This window comes from Cucumis melo, chromosome 8, assembly GCF_025177605.1.
Source record: "Cucumis melo cultivar AY chromosome 8, USDA_Cmelo_AY_1.0, whole genome shotgun sequence".
Taxonomy (NCBI): domain Eukaryota; kingdom Viridiplantae; phylum Streptophyta; class Magnoliopsida; order Cucurbitales; family Cucurbitaceae; genus Cucumis; species Cucumis melo.
Genome location: NC_066864.1, coordinates 7386713 through 7413179, shown reverse-complemented (window position 1 = coordinate 7413179; position 26467 = coordinate 7386713). Strand labels below are relative to the sequence as shown.

Below are 26467 nucleotides of genomic sequence, written 5' to 3'. Positions count from 1 at the left end.
CAGAATGTTTTAAGTTAAGTATTGAGATATTTATATATGTATATATAGCAATAAATTTAGAAATAATATGGAAATTAGAGATCATTAAAAATAAAGAAAAGAAAGGAAGAAACCCTGACAGGGTTGACTTAAGGAAATGCGTTGGACTTTGGAGAAGGGATGAATGAATGAAGTCTTTAATTTTATTCTTAAAATTTTCTTTTTTTTAAAAAAAAAAAGAAAAGAAAAGAAAATTGACGCTAAATTACGTCGTCAATGTACGGAAATCCCACGTCAATAAATATTCCTATCACAATTCATATCTTTTTCCTCCAATTTTTCTACTTCGTTTCGACACAAAATTCCCTCTCTCTCTTCTTTTTTCTTGTAGTTTTTAATTTTGATTTTCTAATTTTTAATATGGTAAAAAAAGAACAACATAATTCGAAATCTCAATCTAGTTTAACACAAGATGTATTCAAGTATCTAGTTTTATCATTTATAACAGTGTTGTTTTTTTTACAATAAAGTAAAAAATATTATCCATCTTCAATACATCTCATGCTTACTTGACTTCATGATCGTTACATTATTTTCTTAAGTAGATGTACCCATGTTATCAAAAATCTAATTAAAATCCAACTATCTATCAATTTTTTTTATATGTACTTTTGCATCTATAGTATTCTTTACGAGAGCTAATAGTGGATCATCTTTAATATTGTATTCTCAACACTTTCTAGTTTTTGGTTCTCGTAATGATTAAAAATCTACTTATTTTGTGTTTATAGAATTACATTTTCTCTAAATTTCAAATATATACACATGTCAATATCATCCCTTGAAGGACGCTCTCGTTTGCTATCATTTTGTAATTACTAATTTGGTTATGATTGGAGACGATCATATAAGACAAAATAGTTTACACATCTGCAATGTCCAAATTAAATGTATTGATCATATATGTATGACATTTTTAGGTGAAGAAATAATAATGTGTACATAGGGTCATTTTCATGAACACACCCCACCATCTTTTTAGCATCTTAATATATAATTGTTAAGGTGGACCACTAGAAAAACTCATGAACCAAAATTTGACAACATATATTTACATTCATGTGTCCTACAATTTCTCCCTCACCCTCCACCCCTTTATCCCCTCAATTTAAAATCAAGTTCTTCATTAGACATATGATCATCTAGGACGAGTATTTGTTGTGAGATTAACTAAGCTTAACATTATTCGACTCTTACGTATGTTTCGAATGGTCCGATCATATTGGGATAAAGACGTTAAGCCTTATAAATAGATTCCAATGACTTTGGAAGAGGGCATGTAAATTTTCTCTGATAATTGTTTTTGTATAATTCTATATATGAATTAATTAAACTTCTTTTAACTTTAGTATCGAAACATGTGTAGCGCGGTTACGAAAAAGTTTCTTTCCTAAACAATTAAAAGCTACATTAACCAAATTACATCAACATCTTTTAACAAAAAAACAATAATATTAAAAGCTTATTGATTATATGACACTTAATCTATAAGGAAGCTGACATCAAACATCAAATTTATATCATCAATAGCAACACGTAATAATTCAAAAACTAAAGTATGGATGTCTTAGCCCACAAGTATATATATATATATATATATATATATATATATATATATATATATATATATATGCCTTTCAATTTTAATTTTTCTTGTAAATTATAATCATTGAAGAGTTCATGACCTTTTAGATCTAACCCATTTAAAAATAAATCAACATGATAAATAGTTTTTAAAGGACCTCGTGAAAATGGACTTTTTGACATGAAAAAAGTTGTACTATTTTGTAGTTTTTAAAAAGCATTGTTGACAAAATTGGATAGTAAACCTATACATTCCTCAATGGAATTAAATGTCAACGTAATTATTCATATTGAAATCTGCTCCTAAATCATAAAGATATATATTATACTTTTCAAAAAAAAAATATCTTGCTTTTTTCCTTTTAAAAAAAACATAATAGAAAGCTTTTCCTCCTTACGAGAAAAAGAAAAGAAAAAATTAAGCATATTGATAATGGTGGGTCTCACAAAAGGAAAAGAAAAACTAATCCCTTCGTTAAAAAGATAATTATAACTTTTAACAAATTATTAGCGACTGATTTGATGACAATATTGATGGATTAATTATGAACGATTTATTTATGTACTAATCTATTTATTTATTTATTTATTTAAACTTCATTTTAAAAAATTACAAAATTTAGAACCGATAGAATAGTTAGACTTTTTAGCCATTTCATAAAAATAAGTTTTTCAAAACTTTTTTTTTTTTTTGTAGTTTTTATAATTTAATAAGTGAAAGTAAGATTTATAATAAACTTAATTGTTCAAGATCAACAAGGTATTAGTTTAATGGTCTATTTGTTTAACATGTTTTTCATAAATTTTCAAATATATATATATATATATATTTTTTTTATTGTTAATATTGTAATTAATTTATACTCTTTTTTATTTATTTTTAGTAATTAAGTTGAGTTATATAATCATCCATTTCAATTTTACTTTTTATCTAATGTTATTATGTTAAATTTTTCTTTTATATTTATCTTAATTAATTAATATAATAATATATTAAATTTTACAAAATTGATACACGTTATTTTCAAATATACATAATATTTATAAAATATAGCAAAATTTTATAAGAAATTTTTTCAAAAATAGAAAAATCAATCCACTATTTACACTTCATTAAAAAAATAAAAAACATTAATTATAATTAATTTTTCTATTAAATATTTTTTATCAAATGTTCTATTTTTGTAATTTTCCATTTTAAAAATCTATCGATAATAGATACTATAGAATTCTATATATATATATATATATATATATATATATATATATATATATATATATATATATATATCAATTTTAAGGTCAGTGTCTAGAACCCATAGATTTTAAAATTTTGTTATTTTTATAAATATCGAAAAAAATCATTTACAATTATTTTAGTTATTTAATTTTAATATGAATATATATATATATATATATATATAGATATATGATTGATAAAATAAAAAAGAAAATAGATGCATTAATTAGGCAAAACATTTAATGTTCTTATCTAAAAAATAAAAGAGTAGATGGGATCCAAAAAAGTGGTAAGTCAGTGTTTGAAAAGACCGATTTGTGGGTTGACCTATCAAAATTGCTATTTCTTTCACATAAATACTAAATTGTTTATTTCTGAATTTAAAATAAATAGAAAAACCCCCCACAATCAACTGCGTTAATCTGCCATCTTAAATTACTCCATTCTTGGAATTCAACTTTAAATTGAACCAATATATATATATATATATTACCAATTCTTTTCTTTTTCTAATTTAAATTAAACAATCAAATTAAATAATTAGTCTGTCTAATTCCACATGATAATGATTGGTTCTTTTCTTTCTTCTCTCTCTCTCTCTTTTCTTTTTTTTTTTTTAAATTTTTTATAACTCTTGGAGTTAATTCCACATGATTAGCATATTTTAAAATTTGCAAAGTTTCATTATTGTCTCACGTAAATTAGAGTAAAATATCATCTTTATTTGTTGCCCTATCAACCAACAACTTACCTATTTTATTTTCTTTTCAATAAAATGATATTTTTTAATGGGTTAATTAAGTTATAATTTAGTCACGAAACCATTTATAATAATTTTATCGAACTATATGGATTATTTACGAGGTTTTAACGAATCATAATGACTATTTTCTAATTTTCAAAATTGTATGACCTTAATTTTAATTCTCCAAATTATAACCGCTAAAATTTTAATTTTATTTTTAAAATTTAAACCAAATCTATAATAGCTAATACTAACCTAGCTCGTCAATTAACGCAATGTTTGTACTGTAGACATCTTTTGAAGAAAAGTTGGGCCTAATTTTTTAATATGGATTTCTCAAATCATAAAAAGGAGATAAATCCTTATTTAATGAGCTTCTCAAATTTTTTGATTCTTACCGTCGAGTTATTTCAAAAAAGAAAGGCGATAAATAAGGGATAATTCCTTATTTAATTAGCTTTTCAAATTCTTTGATCCTCTTCTTATCATTTGGAGTTATTTCACAATGCACTCATTTGATTTGATAGTGAAGGAGTTTCACTCTCAACTCCTCGCATATTTCATTGTGTCTCTCTTTTTTGTTTTAAGTCGAGTTATTTCATAATGCACTCAATCGAGAAAAAAAATTGATGTGTTGATTTTCTCATACTACATATTAAGAAAAAAATCACACTCGTAACAAATTAATTTTAACAAATAAGTTCCCATGACTTCCCATCATATCTTTCGCTTTTTAATTTATAGTATTAGATTTTATCAACTCGGGTATATAGTTCAATCAATAAAACTTATTTTCTTAAATTAGCAAGATAGATCATATAATTTTAAAAATTTAACTAGATCTTGAAATAGGCCAAAGAAAAAAAATTTTAAAAAAAATCATAAAACGTGTTAAGTCGTTGAGAATCTTACATTTAAAAAAACAACCTAAAAAATCTATCTCATTGTTTTGAGTTTGAGATGAAATCACATACTATCAAATATGGTATCATAGTTTATAAACTACAAGCGCACACATTCGATCCAATAAAATTGAGATCCAATCAAACCTAATTGGTAAGAGAAGAAAGGGAAATAAGTAGTAAAAGAAGATTTCAAAAAGGTTAGAATATGATTGATTTTGATTTTGTAGGAATCCACACTTTTTAATTTCAATTTATACAATAAAATAATTATTAAAAGGAAAAAAGAAAAGAAAAAAAGAAAAGAAAAGAAGAGTGCGGTGGAAATATATAAATATATATATACATATATATAGAATTGAATAATAATAAAAAGAAATGGAAGCAGCCGCGTTTGAATGAGTCAGAATGGGCAGAGGAGACCTTATTGGGGACTCAGTCTTGACTCTTTGTCAATGACCCTGTCCTCCACGTGGCATCCTTTTTTTTTTTTTTTTTTTATTTATTTATTTCAAAATATCTTTTTAATGCCACAATTTGCATTATTCAATTTTTAAATCCTTTTGAGTTTGAGACTTCAAATACAAACCTAGGAAGTAAGTGATGGACCATCCCATTTTACATTTTCTCTCTCTCTCTCTATTCTTTTTAACCTCTACTACAACAATTAAGATTATTGGTGTAATGAGATGTTTACTTTAGTTAAATTGTTGTTGACTAGTATTTCTATATTTTAAGTTTACTTAAAATGTAAAATTGTGATACATGAGTCCTATGATATTGATATCTCACAGTATTTTGGTTTAATAAGGTTGAAATTTTAATTGACACAAACTTTTCAATTAATTATGTATGATGTATTTGAACTACTTGCCTTGTGCTGTGAGTTATACGAACACATGTTATAACATTTCTTTTTAACTTACTTTAATTTGTTGTGGAAATACTTTGCTATGTAAATTATGCTTTTAATGACAACTCATAAGGAATTTTATTTACATAAAATTTTTTGAAACCCTAATTAAGTTAACTATGACATTAAATTTTCAATGTCTTATCTACTAAATATTTAAACATTACTTCTACGTGCAATAATTTCATTATAAATTTAAGAATTTTAAATATTAATCAATAAATAAAAAATATATATAAATTTTACTTCAATTATAGTAAATTAGTTTGTTCTTTTTTTAAAAAAAAAATCAAAATTAAAGAATTACTAATTTCATAATTTTGAAATTTCAGTCACCTAAATTAAATAACACACAAAACTTTAGAGATTCAATTTATAATTTACTCAAAAAACTTAGTTGAACACTACAGTATAACAACATTATTCAATATTGATAATTGTTCCTCTAAAATTTTATTCTAATGAATAATAATAATAAAAAGAAAAAGAAAATATATAGAACAATATTTTTTTAACATAATTCCCAAATAACACCAAGGCATAAATCATGGGCCTTTATATTTAAAAATTCACATCATGATTAGAAAGAACCAATAAATTCTAATCTTCTAGTTTATCTGTTGTAACTGCCTTTTCAACCAATTATTGATTCATAGAATCTTTTAATTTTTTTTTATTAGTTTTGCTTAATTTTTATTTTATCCTTTATAATTTATGATTGTTAATTGTTAATTATTATTTGATTCGTTAATTCTATATAAATATTAAATTTGAGAACAATTTGATTGTCAAACTTATCCTTGAAATTTGAAATTTTAGTAAAAGTAGTTGAAAACAAAACCGTACGTACGAGGTTACCATTCTAAAATTCTACACACACAAAAGTTTGACAAATATGGTCTAATTTTGACATATATGTATTGGACTTTAAAAACGAAAAAAATGTCAAAAAAAAAAAAATTCCCATGAAAATAACATTATATGATTTAGCTAAATTCTAAATCAAATTTAGAAAAAAAAAAAAAAACTTCTTTTATATATATATATATATATATTTTTTCATGCTTGGTAATTGAATACAAAAAATTATCCAAATTCTTGTTTGAATTGAACGATTTGATTTGAGTTCAATTTGTAATATTAAACTTATTTAATTTTCATAGTTTTCAATCCAACACCTTATTTTCAAATTACATGTAAACACCGATGTATTTAGTATAGACTCTGTGGGAGCTCGAACCTCTTCTCAACTTTATCGTCTGTATATAATATATATAAAGATAACTATATAATTTTTAATATTTATAGGTAGCTTAGTGGTTACTTTGCTTATTAGCCTCCTTTTTAACTAGGCTTAAATTTCACATATGTAATCTTTTTCATTTGTCTTTGTGTCTAAAGAGATAGAAATGATGTTTATAAACTTATATATATAATTTGAACGACTAAAATATGAAAGCATGGGATGGAACCAATTATTAAGTTATAACAAACTCTACCACTGAAAAAGGGGAGAGGGTATATGGGACCTACTTGTATGCAAGAATAAAGAGAAGGAATGTGTTTGGGGTCATGAAATTGAAAATGATCTATCCCTATAGATTTTATGTTAAATATATATATATATAGATTAAAGAAAAACATTCACTTTAAATTCTATAAATCGGTTTGATGGTTGATGTGTGAAAAGTAGATCGTGAACATGATACTATGGTACCTTTTAAATTTTACACATTAGTCAAAGGCAATTTTCACATCATTTTTAGTGGAACAAATGTCAAAATATATAAGGGTAAAGAAACATGTGTCACAATCATAGTACATAATTGAAAACCTACCCAAAAATTTAGGTATGTGTTGTAGAGCTTAAACCTAAATCATACACATTTATTTATATATAGCAACCATAAAATGATAATTTAAAGAAAAAGGATGAATAAAAAATATATAAATATTTATATATTAAAAATAAAAAACTCTAATAACACCAATCAATCAATCGAGAGATACATATATGTTATATTCTATCATATCATAATAACTTATATATAACATTTATAAATGTTTTTATTAACTAAACACTTTAGAGAATGTGGAATCGAACCTCTAACCTAAAGTTAATAGTATATACTTTGATCGAACCTTAAAAAAAAGAGAAATATCTTTATTAATTAAATACTAAATGAATATGCGTAAACTCGAGCATAAGTAAGGAGGTAAATAATCACTAATGAGGTGTCACTTCAAGAAAGAGTCCCACCACAAACACGAAAGAGAAAAAGAAAAGAAAGAAAAGGTATTTTTGTTTTAAAAACAAAGATTATTGGTGGATTAGGTTGTGGGACAAAAAGATGTTTAAATCGAGACCACAAGGTGTGAACACACGGCCGCCACCCCCAAATTCCCTTCCTTCAATCCCTTCATCATTGTATATTTATTTATCAATTATCATCATTATTATTTAAATCAACAAAGTTAAAGGTCGGTAGGATTTTCCAATCTTCTAAATAAACATTATATTGCATGAATAAATAAATAAATAAAACTCTTTTTGGAGTTTATATAATTCAAGATCTTGTTTCTTGCATACATCTATCTTGGCAAAGGAAAAAAAGATGTCAATCTATGAAAAGTGATTGATAAGGTTTAAAGCTGATGTCATTTCAATGGAAGGGATAGCAAATCTTAATCATAGATTTGATTCATTCACTTAACATGTAATGAATAATTACAGCAATAAACTTGATTGTTTAAGGTGTGGTGTTATGAAAAAACCTACATGAATAAGTCTGATTAGCCTTTCACTAAAGAAGATATATAATTTCCACAAAGTAACTTACAAATTATAAACTCTGTCTGTTGCTCTAAAAGTTGTTACAACAACCCTATTGTTAACTTTAAGGTGTACACACAACTGCTTCACTTTGGCTATAACTCAAGAAGTGGGTGAAGGGAGAGGAGAGGAGCTACCTAGATTCAATGGAGTAGGTCTCAGAACCTCTTAGGAATGAACGACGCCACCATATTTGGAACGACTTGCTGAGATTAGGGCACTCGGTACCACGTTTCGAGAAGAACCTACACCAGTCCATAAATAGCAAATGCTGTTGTTTCATAGGTAGAGTAAGTAATGCCTGACCCATGGCTTCTTCCAGCATTTTCATATCTAGGCCTTTTTTACAGCGTTGTAGCCAACCAAAATCTAGTAGCATTGGACCAAACCACGCTTGCAGCAGTCCAGACCTTGTTTCCGAACGACAATTCAATTTTCTTGTCCCTATTGCAATGAATAAGTTTGCTGAAACCCGACTGAGCTCGTACCTAACCATAGGTGAAGTGTTATCGTGCATTCTAATCAGTTCTTTCTGTTCTGCCCATATATTGACAAATTCTTCAGCCATTTGCCAATCGAGTAAAATTTCAAGCAGCCAGTTGATGGTATCTACCTCCGTAGCGATCTGTTCAATTAATGGCTTCTCGGTTATATTCTTTACATGTGTTTCGGGGCAGACGGCATGGGAGGATCCCTTCAAAAGACTGACTAATGAAGCTATACAAGTATGGAAAACTGCATAGAGGTCCTCTTCACTGAGGTCCAGATGATCTTTCTCATAAACTGAACTCTTGCACAGAAGACCTTTGACTAAAGATTTCAGTTCATTTCTTGCAATGGAATTCGAACACGTGGAAATAGACCAAACAAGCCTGCTGGCTACGCCTTGCTGTGAAATTACTGAATCGAGCAAGCGTAGTCTAGCCATGACATCTCTACTTGTTGCATCATCAAACTTGACTTTTATAAACAGATTCCTTAGTTTCTCTTCTTCCTCCTCTGTCCAAGGCACAGCCTCCAAGTACTTTAAGCATGAAGCAACACACTTTGTGAACATGATACTTGCAGATACCTAAGTGATAAAAATGTATTACTTGTTAGTACTGGATTTTCACTGATGGAACATCAATCACACTTGATCTATAAAATGACTAATTCAAAAAGAGAATAGATCATAGCTTTAACACACTTGATATGTTTTAGTAATGTCTTGAAAACTTGAGATGTTTATATTGCGAGTTTGACATAATGTATATTTTAGCACATGCATTGTTAAATCCCAAATCTAAGTTTTGGTTACTCAGTTTGTCATCATCATTATATACAATCTAAAACTATATGATAAAAGACTGGTTGAATTTTCCAATACTAAAAATATTTTCAAATCATACGTTTAAATACTATATTGGTGGCATGCACAATTCAATTTTTGGTAACCGCAAAGGTCAGTGGTAAAAGATATTCTATTCATCTAAGTGGACATGGAGAAAGGCAGTTGGATTCAATTAATCATGCATGTTGTCTTTTGCTTAGGATACCAATTATTTCCCAGTTTCAAACATAGGAACATTGAAAAATCAAAGGACTCAGGGGCTATGAGGAAACAAAAATAAGAATGAGGTTAAAATTATATGTTAGTTCATCAAAATTGAGGTTTGGGTCTACTTGGTCCTAAACTTTCAAAAATATTTAACAAGTTCCTAAACTTTCAATTGTCTTGTACATACATGAATTTTTAAAAATTTGAAAGTTCCAAGAACTAGATAGACACAAACCTCAAGGTTTAGGAACTAAATTTGTAATTCAACTTATTTGACCCGAAAAGGAAGGTTATCTTCGAAACGATTCAAATACATTCATATTACAAGATTTTTTTTTCTTATTTAAGAAAATGTTTCCAAGAAAAAATGGGATCGGTGAAGGACCCATTTCAGCGGATCAAGGCTTCATCACAAGCACAATTCACTTGACAACCTCAATTTTTTATTGGTTACGTTATAGCACTAGCCTCTTGAGTACCTTTAGTATTTGAGTATCTTTTTAAATATTTGTTCCATTTTATTTCCTTGACAAAACTTAAAAGATCTATACAAGAAAGATAATAAATTATGGTTCCATTTAATTAGGTGGGATATTGTTTTGAAGATTAGCGAGAAGGGTGCACACTAAAGTATGCACAGCTCCCTTGAAAAAATGTCCATGGCACTCCCCACTCAAAAATGATTGCTTCTCGAGGCATGAGGCCATTGACCATTGTGAATATGGGCTTTATTGAACTGGGTGCCGGTTTGGTATTGAGCGATACTGAGGATCAGAGATTTTCGTATTTTGATCCTTGACATCTGCCTGCAGCCTTTTTTCTCTTAGTTGATTGTCCCTTCAGTTTGTCAAATTTCTTCAGATTCTCCTTAAATCTTAAAAACAGTAAAATTTTCTTGAGTGGTCACAGATTCCTAGTTAAAATGTCATTCAGAAGCAGTTCAGTTCAGATACCTTTTTTCACTATACTAGTATAAAATTCTTTTCTAGAGATTTTTTAGCCTTTTGGTCAAATTTAGGACTATGTTCTGTTTCTTAAACCTTTCTAAGATAGAGACAAGACTCCTTGGAAGAAAATTTGTTTGGTTACTTCGCAGAACATATAGCTCCAGAGGTATAGAATGATATTTTGGGGGATAGCAGGGTTTTGGAGAGAGGCCAGATTGGTCGGCTTCTTTTTACAAGTTTGCTTTTTTGTGAAGTTGGTTTTCCATTAAATAATCATTTGAAAATGACTCAAACCAAACTTGTTTCTTATAAGGATGTAAATCCATATGCATTATTGGCTATAAACTTACTTCTTTATAAGATGATGTTAAGTCATTTAACATATAGCGTCCTTGCATTTGTCTTTGTTTGTTAGAAATGACATGTAACAGAATTTCCATGTGAGGTCTAGTTCGTATAGTGTTTTATGCCTGTCTTTGAGATCAAATTCTACATACTGCTATTTCCACTTCGATTAATTATTTCACTAGACTAATCTGTCAAACTAAATTGATACATTTATAAATTATAAACATACAATACTAAAAGAAATAAAGGTATGAGGAACACAACATAAGAGTCAAGTATAAGAACTGGACTCAAAGACCTTTTTTCGTTACCTTCAAACACAAATAATAGTAATATAATCAAGAATATTCTACATTTTCTTGAAACATATTCATCAGCTGATTGGTGTAGTTTCCTTAACTAAGAAAGCAGTTAAGAATCTGGATCCAGAATTATGGTTTTGAAAAGACTACACCAGATTAGATATCCAGAACTTTGAGTTTCTAACCAAAGGTCAAGAGGTGATTTAAATTTTTAAATATTTCTTTATGGTACAGTTTCTTTGATTGAATGAATAACAAAAGAAGAACCCTCGCAAAAGAAATTACAAAAAGGTCTTCAAGCTAGTGCAATAATAGAAATAACTGAAGAGACTCTCTTATACCAAGTGGCCATAATCATATGCTTCTCCCAAACGCATATACAAGAAAAACGACTAGAAGACATGTTTTAGTACTTACATAACCTCCATGTAAAAAATTAAAAGTGATAAAGTTATTAGACAGTTACTTAATACTTTCATGTCACCAATTTAACCTCCTCGGTTTATAAGAACCTTGCCAAGGTTCTCATTGAACATTTACAGCAGATAATGTCTCCACTTATATTGGATTTTTTTAATTTAATTTTTTTTTTTTCATTATTATTTTTCGGAAAGAAACAACTTCATTTTTTAATAAAAAACAAACATTTCATTGATAAAATGAACTATGGGGAAACCCCAAGCACCTAAAGGTGATCACAAAAGGAGCGCCAATTAGCAACTAAGACCGATAAGCTAAAGTTCTTAAAAGGGTGTCCAATTTTGCACCAATAAAAAGCCAGGGACAATACCATTGTCAAAAAAAAGAACTAAGAGATGAAAAAGAATTTTGAAAAAGACGCCTATTATGCTTGCCTCATAAAGTCAAAAAGAAACCCCAAAGAAAGCCAGCCAACTAACCTTCTTGCAACCAAGAAATGGATAACCCACCATAAGAGAGCTGAAAATGTTCAAGGTGTCATTGGAAAAGGCAGTAGACCAACCAAAAGCCTCCAAAGTGAGATCCCAAAATTGTTGAGCAAAAGGACAATGAACAAAAAGATGAGCAGGGGATTCAGCATTATCACAACACATAATACACCAAAAAGAAGAAGAGACATACAAGGCATACGACGTTGGAGACGATCGGCAGTGTTTATAGCTTTATGACTAAGCTCCTAAAGAAAAATTTTAATTTTCTTCAGGAAGTGATCCATCCAAATGATTGAATAAAAGTCCCTTTCAGAAGGCTCGAAAGCACCTATCAAGTCATTGATCATACATTTCATAGCTTAGATGAGGAGTCAATAGTCCATCTCCAAGAATCAGGCGCTATACGAAATCTGCTAGAAGACGAAATAGTGGACAAAGATACCCCATTCCTTAATTTTACTTGATCAGTAAAATTACATCTAAAGTGCAAGTCCCAAGTCTTAGAATCAGCAAGCCACGCTTCAGCAACAGAAATATCAAGAGCACAAGAGTGACGAAACAAATGAGGAAAAATCACAAAGAATACCACAATCATGCCATCGATCTTTCCAAAAAAGAGATAGCGTCACCCGTACGCAGAAAATGTTGAGTCCTAGAAAATACAAGGTCAGCAGTATGGCAGATGAAGCTCCATAGGGACTTTGATAACCTTCTAACAATAGTCGGCCAAACACAAGAGGGATAATAGTACTTAGCCACAATGAGCTAATGCCACAAAGCATCTTGCTCATGTAAAAACCTCCAGATCTACTTAGCCAAAAGGGCAAAATTTCGATGACGAAAATTGCCAATGCCAAGACCACCAAGAAGCTTAAGGTGCTGAGCAGTAATCCAATTAACGTTATGCATACCATTTTCATCACATGAATCATCCCAAAAAAGAATCATGAATCAGTTGGAAATTACAAAAGAGGGGGAAGACCCATAGAGAAGTTACAAAAGACCTTTCCAACTGGAAAGGAACAAGGTAAACGGGTAGTGTTGAAAAAAGGTTCTTCTAGGAGAACAACTTGCCAATCGAACATAGAGAGAATGTGGGAAGTTCCCAAAGGATCGCCAAATGAACAGGAAATCAAAAGGTGTTCCTGAGATTCAGCTTGCTGCTTGCATATTGAACACCAATGTGAAGACAACCATATCAGGCAATCTTCTTTGAAGCTTTTCATGAGTATTTGTGTCTCTGAGAGATAGCTCCCACAGGAAGAACTTAAACTTCTTAGGATATTGCCCTTTCAGAGTGCTTTTAGTGAATGTAGACAAATCTTAGATCCAATAAATGAAGTGGTGGACCAGTGGAGGAGCAAAGAGTTAAGAAGCAAGAGCTTTAGATTCTAAAGCTTGATATTGAAAAAGCTTTTGAGGTGGTTTATTAGGAGTGGTCAAATTGAAAGTATTGCTTTTAGTCTACCAGAGCCTTATTTGTCGTACAACAAACATCTCCAACTGGTCAATAGTGAATAATATATGAATGGAACAATTCATACAATTTACACCAAGAGATAGCAATGTAGAGAATATGATCAAGAATAAGGCAAAAATGTTGAGCTTTTTCATTGAAGATATGAGTATATCGTTTGTCCACACTGACCATGAAAAGGCTCTGATGAGCTGCATTCAAAGGAGGCTTTTTCTACCTTTGAATGGGTGGCTCTTGATAATAAAAGATAGAAAGCTAGCGATATCCGATGGAAAGACTGCAGATCAGTTAAATGCATAACGAATGTAGTTCCAAAATCTGTTATACAAAGGGCAGAGTATGAAGAGGTGGCTTTCAAGTCTCGTTATCTTTCTTACAAAGTGTCCACCAGCTAGGGGAGATTGCCAAAGAAGGCAATTGACATTGCAGCTTGTCGTGTGTAAGAACGGTCTTGTGTGTTAGTTCCCACAAAAAGAATTTGATCTTTTTTGGGTATTGGTCAGACCATATAGCTTTGGTAGGACCTGTAAAAACATTAGTGCCATTGTGGTGCTTGAGGGCAATCCAAGATTTTGTGGAGAAGATCCCAGATGGTTCACGTTTACAATACCATTTATCATCAGTTTGCTGAGGTCGGTAATTTGTGAGTACAAGAGATAGATCGATCCATTAATAAATTTCCAACTCGTCTGTAGAGTTTAAGGTCCCAACATCCCTATTGCCTTCCAAAAAATCAAAACCATTAAGAGCTTTGCAAGGGAAAGAGCAAATAAATTGGGGAAGGTCGTGTGTAAAGGATGGGTGCTCACCCATGTGTCAAACCAAAATGAGACAGAACGCCCGTTTCTTAAGAGTCACTGCAGCATGTTGATCCACCAGGGGGTAAAAGATAGAAATGGGCCTTTAGCAGTGAACATTGAGCGGGAACCAGCTTTGTCGTAACTTGTCACTAATGGAGGAGCCAAATTTGGCAGCAATGACCCTTCTCCAGAAAGCATACTTTTCCACCCTAAATCTCCAAATGTATTTGGCAAGGAGACCCTCATACCTCGGGTTTAGATGAGAAATACGTAAACTGCAAAAACTAGGAGAGGAGATAATTTTACCCAACTGACAAAGAGCAAATTGGATCCACCCTCTTTCCCTTTCCAAAGAAAAAAGATTTTCAATCATATGGGCCACTTCGCTAGGAAATCCGAAGGATCCAATTTGTTTTACATACAAATCGGAGATTTGGAGATTTACGGATCACTAGCATTCTTAATTGTTTTTTCTAATTTGTTTTATTTACATAAATATCTATCAATATCAATATTTTATCGATATATCTTAAAAAAAAAAAATTGGATATCAACATTCGCATTTATATCTTAATCTTAGACTAAAGTTAGGGTTTCTGGAGATTCTAGGAAGTGGAATACTTAGATTTGGGGATACCTTTTTCCGTTAAATCTCTTTCTAGTAAGTTGGATATATCTATTTCATTGTAAAAGGACTGGTTCTCAGCCTTGTGGAACTCTAACAGTCCAAAAAGAATTAACATTCTTGATTTTGCAAAACAGTTGTCTTAGTTGAAGTTCTTGAAAGGAAGCTTCCTCATTTAAGACTTATGTCTTCTATTTGTTATTTTTGTCATGAAGCTCTCAAACTTCTATTCTTAGGATGCTCGTTCTTGTTGGCTTCTTGGTTTACATTGATTCGCATTTTCAATTTGCAGGGGGCTTTCTCTTACGGATGCCAAAACTAACAGCCTTCAGATTTTGTAAGGCCTTCCCTTACCTTTGCGTTCTCAGTCACTTTGGAATTTCAGAATTGTGGTCGGAAAAAAATTAGAAATTTTTTAAAGACAAATATAGTTCGTGGTTAGATTGCTTAGAGTTGACTCGTCTCGAAGCTTCTACTTGGCACTCTCTTTCCAACTCGTTAGTTGGTTATTGTCAGCAAGACATTTGTTTAAATTACAATGCTTTCATTTATCCGTTATAACTTTATTCTTTTATTCCTTTTCACTCCTTTGATGCTCATATCTTTTGAGCATTAATCTCTTTTCAAACAGGTAACTGAAGCATGGTTCAACCAAGGATTTTGCCAAGCAGATACTGCATTTTTAGGGGGGAAAGCTTCAGTTTCCCACAAGAAACCTCATGCCTGGCTGAAGAGTTTCAAGTGTATTAAATAACAAAATAGAACATGAAACATAAACGAATACATAGGTTAATGAGGTTGTCACAATCCAGCCAACAAAATCTTCAGATATGAAAGGGCAACTTGCATGTACAACTATTATGAATGGGTACCTAAAACGTTTATTCATAAAAAAATTTATTCCCATGAATAGGAAGGAACATTCTAATAACAGTTCGAAGAAGCAGATTTCTGAAGAAACAATAGCAATTGAATGGTTCAATTCGATTTTTTCCATTCAAATGTAATTTCAACAGAAAACAACATAGTCCGACCCCACAACTTTTGATGGTCAAAATACATTAGGTATAGGGATTTTGTTATATATATGTATATATATATGTACTTAATAGGCGGGTTCGACAGATTTTGACCAGAGGGGATCACTGTTGAGTCAAAGATCTTGCCGGTGTCCCAACTTTTGGGGTTAAACATAAACAGCTGATAAGAAAAACAAATACATATATCATATATGACTTGCTTGATGAATAGTTCTTACGATGACTTCGGCCAATGAGACACTGTTAACACCCAAAGTCCCAAACCCGACAGGCTTATTCTTAACGAAGCACAAATAGGAGCAACAATTTTGCAATCAAATTATAAACTTTAAAGGAAAACCATTGAGATCAATTTTCTATCTCTACCATCATACCATGAACCTTAAGCACTAACCTCAAGTATGTCGATAGCTCGATAGACGCCGATCTTCGAGAGTCGTTTTGAAATATTATCTTCAAACATCAGCTCAATCGTCTCCCTAAACACCCCCAAATTTTCCACCTCAGGAACTTCGATTCTACACAATTTAGAACGCGAAGGGCTGCCATTTGATCCTAAATCCTTCTTATGTTTCACAATCAGCTCAGAGAAAACCTCTGAATTAGCACACAACGCTTCTGAATTCAACTCCAAAACCAAGCACCCACCATTCTTTGCTCTCAAATTCAATCTCACATCGAACAAAATATCCTTCTTATCACACCCAACAGCTGAACCAGAGCGCGACAAGCTTGCTGGAGGATCCCGATACTTTTCCTTCGGAGCCCGAAAGCTCTCAACTCGCGGTTGAACGATGGAATCAACAACAGCAGAGTTCTCAGTTCTCATTTCTTGCGCTAAACTTTCAACATTCTGGTCAGAATCGATCGGCGAAACTCTGCCGGGAGACAAGATCCTTCTTGGGTCAATCCGACCGACTAAACCCAACCCAGATTTGGAACTCTGAGGCGAATTAGGCACAGACACACTAGGTTTAGCCACATTCTCAGACTTAGTACGAGGGGTTCTAGACCGAGAAACCAAAAAGTTATCAGGACTGGAAGGCGGCACTGCAAAAGAACAACACCAAGATCTTCGACGAGACCGAGGCTCCCAGACGGAACTGGGTTTTTTCCGGGAAGAATCCTCCATGGAAGAAACGGGATCGGCAGCGAAAACCCAGATGGGAATTGAAGAGAAAAGGGGAAAAAGAAGGAGAATAACAAAAGGGTGTTTTGAGAAGTTGAGAGTAAAGAACTGAGTAGTGAGTGAAAGAAAGACGGAAAACACAAGGAGAAAATTGGGTTGGCGTTAGATAGAATTGAACTGAAACCCCCTTTTTCTTTATTGCCCTTTTTGTTATTGACGTTGTGCCAGTGAACGCTATGGGGAATCGGGAAATTTGGAGCTTAGTTCGGTATGTTAGTTTAATGGCGGATTACAGAAGAGAGATGAACACAAAAAAAATAGGATTTTTGAATATTGATAGGTCTCCATCTTTCTCGGATTCCCAAGAAAAATGCTTTTTTTTGGAGTTTAAGGAGCAATGATTAAATAAAGAGAAAAAGGAAGAAAAGGTAAAACTCTCACGGGTACGCAATGTCCCCTCAATGAATCTCTATGATTTCAATTATTTCAGCCGCACTTCTTCCTTCTCAATAATTTCATTTTTTTGATATTCAAATCCTTCCTATAATTTAATTTTCATTAGGCCACAAACAAAAATGATGAATAATAGAAAATTTGTTAAAATATTTATACTTTTGTAATAAATTTTATTTTTTTAATGATTTTGTTCTGTCAAATTTTTATATTTTTAAAAATATTCCAAAAAGAACATTGAAATATCACAAACAAATCTTCAATGTCATGACTAAAAACTGAGGTAAGTCAATTCCGTAAATATTTTTAATAATTTTATTATTAATATTAATTTTCTAATTTATATTTATATTATACTAAATATTTTAACTTCTTTTAAATAAGATATTTATATCATTGAAACCCTAACGATTAACATTTTAAAGCATAAATAGAACACCATTTTTCTACAAAATTGGTTTTAGATGATTTAACACAATAGTTTTAGGAATTGATTTCTATGAATTTTGGCTAATGATTAGTTGATTTCTTGGATTTCATTTATGGTAATACAAGTCTTGTTGCTTTCGTTGTGATGTTTACCTTTGTTCTTGAATTAGAGACCTAAAGAAATAAAAACAAAGATATTGTTGAACTAAAAATTACAAATTGAAAATTAAAGCCAAATTAAAATAAAAAAAATGAATTGAATAAGTTGCCAATGAGATAAAGATTCTAAGATGTGTTTTAACATGTATGAAACTTGAAATGCCCACACAAAGAATTTTGGAATCTGTCTTTTTTAAAATTAATATTTTGAGAGAATGGGAATCTGGATTTCTAAAGGTTATTTATTAGAGAAAGGGATAAGTATTAACCATATTCCTTTCTAATGTATTGTTCTTGAGTTTCAACTTTCAGTTGCTTTATAATAATATTGAGAATTTAAACTATGTTATATTGTTTTTCAAACAATTTTGAGGAATATATTATAATAACTAACCCAGAGAAATCTTTTGTTTTTTTTTTTTTAAAAAAAAATAATGTACTAAAAGGCAATAATAATAATAGGAACCTTACATAAATAGCAAAAAACATTTATGTGAATAAGACTCATATTATTATATTTTTTAAATTGAAAAAAAGAGAGGCTATGAACTTTTTTTAAAATTTATTATTGCTTTTCTTCTGATATAATTTCCCATTTCCCAACCTCTCCACCTCTTCTCAAAATTATTGCACAAGAAAAAGTTGTCTTGTAATTTTACTAAATGAATTTAAAGAATTATTTATGTACATGCCATCAATAAATAAATGATTTATGATGTTTTCTTTTCATTTCTTTTTCTTTTCTTTTTTTAGGAACACTTGTTTAATGTTTAAAAATAAATCAACCATGCGAAGAAAAAAAAATCAACACTATTTGTTTAAATACTTGCAATCAATTCTATGAACTTTGAAATTCACATTATTTTCAAACCACTACAAAATTTGGAAAACTAAAAATACATGTACACAATTATGACTTTATTAAATACATATCAAGATAAGCATAATCCAATTAACATCAAAAATAAAAAAGATAAAGCATAGGTTTTACAAATAATTTTAAACTTTCCATTGCAATAGAAATTAGAGGTTTTAACGAGAAAATCTTCACTTGATCCTCAGAAAATTTAAAAGACAAGAATAAAAGAACAAATTTAACCTTTCAAATAAACTCAAAAATGAAATCAACCATTAATAAATTAAAACTATTTGAGTTCTCCTATATGTAAAATCCGATCGTTAAAATTTAGTAAAAAGGAAAACGCATAATTTTCAAAATTTTTAAACTAGAAATGAAAGTATTAGCACAAAATAAGATTCAAACCGAAGTCTCAAAGAACATCCACTGATGTAAACCCACATTACAAACACCTGAAAGAACAATATCATAACAAGAAAAAAAAAAAGAAAAAAAATCCAATTCAAGACAAAAAAAATAAAAAAAATCCAATTCAAGACAAAAAAAATCAAAATAATAACAATGATATTAAAAACTCCCAGATGAAGCTTTGTCCAAAACACTTACCAGCCATCCCTTTCGAGCAAGATCCATTGAAAAAGAAGTACCAAACTTATACTTACCCTGTAGAACAAAGTCTAATATCATGTTTTCCAAATAAGAGATTGCCATTACAATCTCTATTATTTTAAAGTCTATTCATTAGATAAAGGATCCAGCATACGTGAGAGAGATTCTAACCTACTCATCTCTCAGCACAATAAAATTTATTCACAAACTGCCAAATAGACCCCCTGCGAAAATTCTTTGCCATGGATGATATCTTTAAGCTACTACACCAACAATTAAAGCTAAAAAGATAACAGGGAGCCGCGTACAAGGTTCTTCTTAATTATCCAGAAACATGCATCATGATATTGTACGGTAGGTTGCATTTGCACATTCATTCTCAAATCAGATTATCATTGCATCAGTGCAAATGGCTTTGAATTGATAAAACCAAAGCCCTCTTCAAAGGCATTATGGAATACCTTATGGAAGGTTTGCATCATGATCCAACCAGGGAGCTTTATAGCCATTGCATCCCGCATTTGCATTGGGATGAAAATTTTCCTGAAACATTCACATGTTTAAATTTTATGGTTAGCAAATGCTGATTCAAGAGTAAAGCGTGTTATAATTTTAACCATTGTTGATTTCGTACCTGCACCCAGGCAGATTGGATGGAAGCAGACGTGTGCATCAGGGTATCAAGATCAGCGGGATGACATATTTGATCATTGGAATGGTACAGAGAAGGATACTGACATGAAGGAACATTCTGATTGGCAGCAGCTCCAAAAGAACTATATGGGAAACATGGCTGTTCAATGATGCTTGAACCGCTGTATGGAGCATTAACCTTTTGCCTGTCTCGGTAAGTAGAACTCAACGGAACGTTGAGGTCATTCATCTCCAAATATTCTCTGTGGTCCAAACAAGACATTGTTTTGTTGTTAAATGAAAATGTTGGTTCTGAACTGTATACTTCATGGCCAGTTTCATAAGCATTCTCATCTCCCTTCAATGGAGACAAACCACCTAGATCTTCTAAATCTTTAAATATTGTATCAACTTGATCTGTATGTATTGGAGCGCCAACAGGAGCCTGTAAACCACCACATGTGTTCAATGGTTAGAAGATATCCCTCACGAGTAAACCTCATTAATAACAGATTGAAATTCCAGGACACGCTTAGAATGCAAAAGATCATAACAAATTTCCAAAACGAAGTCTTTTTTAATGACTACTTCCATTGAGAAAAAGAAATGAATACAAGTACAAACAAAAAACAAGCCACAAAAGAAGGGAGACTTCAGCAATGCTCCAAAACAGACTGTTGTCTCAATGCCTTAGGCCCTCGGTATTCTCAATTTAAAGGAATATATATGTATATATATGGTTCTTACGAAAAGACAGCGCAACAACAACAAAACAGAGCTTAGATTAATAGGATCATCATCTCATTGCTTCAAATAGTTCAGTTCTAAAAAGATCATCATTGGCTTTCAGATTTCATTGAGAAAGATAAAGGGGTCTTCACACGACCACGTAAAGCTTCCATTTCAAAGAAATAGAAAATAGGCTTTTTGCTTAATAATGGAAGGCTTTGTCCTCACGATAGTGGACTAAAATATATGGAGTGCATGGCATTATGTACTCCACCAAAGAAAAGAAAAAAAGGAAAGCAAGAAAGAAAAAAGAAGAAGCGATAGATCGATCCTGCCATCAAGTAATTACAAAATGTACTTGTAATGAGTAATGAAAGTAAACAAGCTTAACTACATATAGGACCAAACTTACTCCAAGATAAAAGATCATGATGTTCATAATGCTGATATAAAACTACAACTCCGGTAGGCCATAAATTACCAAAATATGAACATATAAGAACCAAACATTCCTTGACCAAAATAAATTTACCAACTTTTGTTCTTCCCCTGGAGCCAGGGTCTGCACTCATGTGTATTTCACTTAAACTTCCAAACGACGAGATTAGGGAACAATTGCTGGGCAGTGGAAAATGACAAGGATTCAAGAAAAGTAAGGATAAATAAATTTACCAATTTTTGTCCTTCCCCTAGGAGCCAGGGTCTGCACTCATGTGTATTTCACTTAAACTTCCAAATGACGAGATTAGGGAACAATTGCTAGGCAATGGAAAATGACAAGGATTCAAGAAAAGTAGGGATGAATAAATTTACCAATTTTCGTCCCTCCCCTAGGAGCCAGGGTATGCGCTCATGTGTATTTCACTTAAACTTCCAAACGACTAGATTAGGGAACAATTGCTAGGCATTGGCAAATGACAAGGATTCAAGAAAAGTAAGGATGATGTGTCAAAGCCAACTTGCACGCACCTTGACTGAACACTTCAGAAAAATCAAGCAAGAAATAAGAGCCGAAGGGTTTTAAACCTTAGCTAGGTAGCCACTAGTAGTTGAAGCTATTCCTTTAAAGCCTCTTTACTTTCTCCCTAGCTACAATGACCACTAAGTTAGGAGGTTCAAGTTTTACTACTTTAGAGCTGCAGTCTATTTCGATGTAACTTTTAAGTCATTGCGTTAATTAAGCTCTTGACCTTCATTCCTCTTTTTCCATTCTAGCATGAAAGTTATTTACATTTTCTGACGAACACAGAAGAAGTGAGTGAAAAGGGGGCATGCAAATAGTTTTCATAAAGAAACAGAAGAAAATATACCGGTATGCCATTTCAACAAACTCTGCAGATCATTCAAATTCAGATGCAGAGAGAAAAATTATCCTTTGAAGACAACTGATGATGTAGGGTGTATGAGCAATAGTAACCATGTAGGACACAAGAAATTGAAACGATAAGCACAATAAACGAATGTATTATTAGACTAAAGATAAAATCATATTCATTTAAATTCCAAGAATCAGAATGCAAATGTTTTTAACACTGCTGAAATGCATGTCTTCTATCGTTCAGAAGACGTCAAGTTTCTACAAAGATAATCGTTCACTTCATCACAGCAATAAGAAAATTTTAAAAATCCATTCATCATGGTCAAATCAACCAAGCATTGAAAAGATAAAGCAGCTAACTGCACCTGAAATGCATTGGCATCCACCAAATTCACATTTCCATGTTCAGGAAAAAAATCTTCAATGGTAAATATATCATCAGGGATATTGCAGTTCCCAGGTATCTCTACTGAAGCAATATTCCCAGATGCAATCGGGGGAATCTCCTTTGAATTAGATGCCACATTTTCAGAGATACACGATGCTGATGAACAACCAAAAACGTTAGTCTGTGTCAGAGAGCTGTCTGGAGCAAATGAATTCAGTGGCTCTTTATTAGGAAGCACCGGCAAGCCAGAGGGAAGATCGACTTCTAAAGAATCAACCTCCTCTAGACCATCCTCCTCCCAATCTTCTTCCTTAAATGGTGCTCCATATTGGGCGCCATTCCTTGGGCCTGGACCATCTTTTTGGAATATAACACAGAGAACATATGCATCCTGCCATAGAAAACATGATTACATTGGTATCGCAGATATCACTTCCATTAATCAGCTTTAGAAAATAGTTGCAGTAGTGGAAGTTTAATTGCGGAAGATAAAAAGGTATTCAATGAATCAATACAACAATTGCAGTAAGTATTAACCATGTATTACTCTTTTACACATCACTTCTTACAAATATTTGACATATTCAATGAATTAATGCAACAATTGCAGTAAGTATTAACCATGTATTACATATGTACTGCATTCGAAGTTTAAACCACAACATCAACTCTAAAAAACTGAAACCGTCACATGAAAAAAGCAAATTTCAAGGTTATGGAATCATAATTCTAATGATTACCTGAGCAACATCTTCTAAAGACAGATTCTTATCATCAAGCCTGTACTCGTGCATGACCCAATCAGTTTGATCCCCTTTTGGTGCTTTACCTCTAAAAAATGTCAAAGTCTTAATCTGTCCAACCTCCTCTTTCTCGTAGTGTACAGGCCTATCCTTTCCAGTACTTTTCCAATACCCAAATTCTGTGGCACGATTCATTCGAGCCCCACTTGCATACTTTCTCTCTCTCGGACAGAAAAAGTACCATTTCAGATCTCCAGTTTTCAAACATGATTTAGCTGAAAAGTAAACAAACATTTCAAATTCCATAAGAAGCATATTATAGTGGGAGATCATTGGCAACTACTAAATACGATGGTTAAATAAAACGAAAATAAGCCAGAACACATGAAAATGAGCAAGAACCTGGAAGATCCCAGGGCGCATATTTGTATATGTCCAACTCAGAAATGACTCCCGTAGGAAGCTTTCTCTTCATAACTTTCTTCTTCAGATAGAACATTACCAACTCAACGTGAGTTGGATGAAACCGAAACCCGGGAGGTGGTGATCTTTTCCACATGGTAAATTTAGAGAATTCAGTGCTATGTGTATGTGGTGAAACCCGTATAAACAACTTCCAACGAGCACGATGGAAAAAAATTTGTAACTTTCTGGTATCTCAATCAGATTGAAACGAAGAGCTCTCAAAAAAAATGTTTTGAAAAGAAGAAATAAACCCAAGTGTTGAATCCAAATCTCAAATAGCTTCGCATAATCCCCTCCAAGAAAAAGAAGGGGGGGAAGAGAGAAAAGAAAAACAAACGTCAGGTCCAGTGACGAAACAAGATCTTCCACGAGCACCAGAATCTCCCCCGGTTCATGAAACAAAAATCAAACGGTCTAGATGAAATCTTCCTCTGGAGTTCAAAAGACATTGGTATGCTAGAAAATCCCTGTTTTGAAAAGCATTAGACGCAGTGATGATATATTAGACAAACACCTCGTTGAAAAAAAAAAACATTTGTTCACAGTTCACCACACAAAACAAGTACATCGTCGAGCCAAATAGTGAGTAAAATTCAAACGAGTGATATTCATCCAAAACGATTTACAAATCACAACACATCATTTCCTACAACAAACGAGATAAAACAAACCAACGCATCTTTCAAAAACAAAGAATCAAAAGCAACCCAAAAACAGAGTTATCAAACAAAAAAAAAAATCGAAGTACCAGCAGCAGAATAAAAGAAAAAAACAACCAAAACAACGATCAAAAGAGTATTAAGTAAATGCACAGAGTAATCCAGAGAAACCCTCGTTTCTGAGCAAAGTAGAAAGTTACCAACAGGGTCAACTCAAGAACAGAAACAAGGAAAAACCCAGAAATCGCCAGAGACGATGATAAACACCAATCATCAGGGCGATGGAAAAGAAGAGATCGGGAGATTTTGAGAGAAGACCGGAGAAACCGTACCGGAATTGCGAGGAAGAGAGCGGGGGAGAAACGGAGATGGCGAACGAACGCCGCCGTGAACGGATGAAGGAGGGAGAGATGGAGATGGAGATGGAGAAGGAGAAAAGAGAAAGGGTGTGGAGCATAGACTATGGAAAAGGTAGAATGAAGAGAAATAGAGATAAATATACGAAGAAAGAGATGAAGCAATCAGCTTGGTGATGCCTTGCTGTGAAAGGAGGATGAAGGGTATACATGTAATTTAACAAACATATCTCCCTCCCAAATATTGTAAGCCTGTCTTTTGGGTTTAAAAGTCAAAATAAAATAAATAATATGAACTAAAATATTTACAAATATCATACCATCATGGATGATAAGTACTTATAGCATGTTTGGGGAAAGGGTTATAAAGGGGAACCAATCTTCCGGTAAGAAAAAGGTTATCATAGCACTTTACCCTTTCAACCATTTCTTAATCCTTCTTCAATTCTTACTCAACTCTCTTTAATTCATTTTTTTTTCTCATTTATAATTTCTCTATTTTAAGAGTTTTATTAGTTTAAATATTTTTATTTTAAAAATACATCTTACTTTTAAGTTATGAATTTGTTACAATTACATTATTAAAATTTCAATTTCTTTCTTTACTCTTGAATTAGGTAGTTTATTGTGATTATACAATTAAAATTTTAATTTAATTACCTTCAATCAACTCTATGTTCGAATCCATGTCAATCACAATCTCATTGTATTTTGTTAATTAGCTTAATAAACTACCATAAATTGATTACAATGTTATCAAACTACAATAACTATTTGATTAAATTAAAAATTAGTAGGACTGTAGTTTCAACAAACCTATCATTTAGAGGTGATTTGTCTATATTTTTCCACTTTCATAATGTTATTTTGGTTATTAAATTAACATAATAAATCTTTTGTTATAGAGATGGTAGATTCATGAATTTTCATCTAATAATTGTTCCAAAATGAGTAAAATAAATATTTTGAAAGTATAGAAATCACCGTTAAAAAGAATATAAATTCAAGTTAATATTTTAAAAGTATACTAAAATAAATCGAAGAGAAACCTGAAACTAGATTGATTGTAATTTTCCCCTAAAAAACAAAACTAAAGTTGGTAAAAGCCTTGATTGGTATTTTTTGTTTCCGAAATTTCTCGTATTTCCAATTATTATTTGCACTTATTTACATGTTTACGAGTTGCATGTCACATTCATAAAAACCAATTTATTGAAATATGACGAATGCTTAAAAAATGTTGAAAATGAACGTTGTAGTTAAAGAAATTAAGGCAAATTGTTTTACGAAAA

At 31.5% G+C, this 26467-nt stretch overlaps 2 protein-coding genes across 3 annotated transcripts; both read right to left on the bottom strand.

Annotated features, from left to right (window-relative positions):
• Positions 1 to 8222: 8222 nt before the first annotated feature.
• Positions 8223 to 17810, bottom strand: LOC103485279 (BTB/POZ domain-containing protein At2g13690). Its single transcript, XM_008442830.3, has 2 exons — positions 16641 to 17810; positions 8223 to 9328 (listed from the first exon to the last, which is right to left on the bottom strand). The coding sequence occupies exons 1-2, from the start codon at positions 17376 to 17378 to the stop codon at positions 8390 to 8392; spliced, it is 1677 nt and encodes a 558-aa protein (XP_008441052.1). The 5' UTR covers positions 17379 to 17810; the 3' UTR covers positions 8223 to 8389.
• A 2010-nt stretch (positions 17811 to 19820) lies between these two features.
• On the bottom strand, positions 19821 to 25396 carry LOC103485278 (NAC domain-containing protein 82). Of its 2 annotated transcripts, none has more exons than XM_051089052.1 (6): positions 25020 to 25396; positions 24098 to 24627; positions 23693 to 23970; positions 22930 to 23343; positions 20519 to 20962; positions 19821 to 20427 (listed from the first exon to the last, which is right to left on the bottom strand). In XM_051089052.1, the coding sequence occupies exons 2-6, from the start codon at positions 24252 to 24254 to the stop codon at positions 20347 to 20349; spliced, it is 1374 nt and encodes a 457-aa protein (XP_050945009.1). In that variant the 5' UTR covers positions 24255 to 24627; positions 25020 to 25396; the 3' UTR covers positions 19821 to 20346. The 2 variants fall into 2 exon arrangements, with proteins under 2 accessions (XP_050945009.1, XP_008441051.1); XM_008442829.3 differs by having other exon boundaries at positions 25152 to 25343.
• Between the last annotated feature and the right edge of the window lie 1071 nt (positions 25397 to 26467).

Bases quoted from the DNA above. Each gene is read 5' to 3' on its own strand.
- LOC103485279 (XM_008442830.3), bottom strand. From the start codon at position 17,378: ATGGAGGATTCTTCCCGGAAAAAACCCAGTTCCGTCTGGGAGCCTCGG. The intron at 9,329-16,640 runs GTTAGTGCTTAA...TTTATCACTTAG, and splicing joins GAGCTATCGACATACTTGAG to GTATCTGCAAGTATCATGTT.
- LOC103485278 (XM_051089052.1), bottom strand. From the start codon at position 24,254: ATGTGGAAAAGATCACCACCTCCCGGGTTTCGGTTTCATCCAACTCAC. The intron at 23,971-24,097 runs GTTCTTGCTCAT...TTTACTTTTCAG, and splicing joins TGCGCCCTGGGATCTTCCAG to CTAAATCATGTTTGAAAACT. The intron at 20,428-20,518 runs GTACGAAATCAA...TGAATGTTTCAG, and splicing joins TCCAATCTGCCTGGGTGCAG to GAAAATTTTCATCCCAATGC.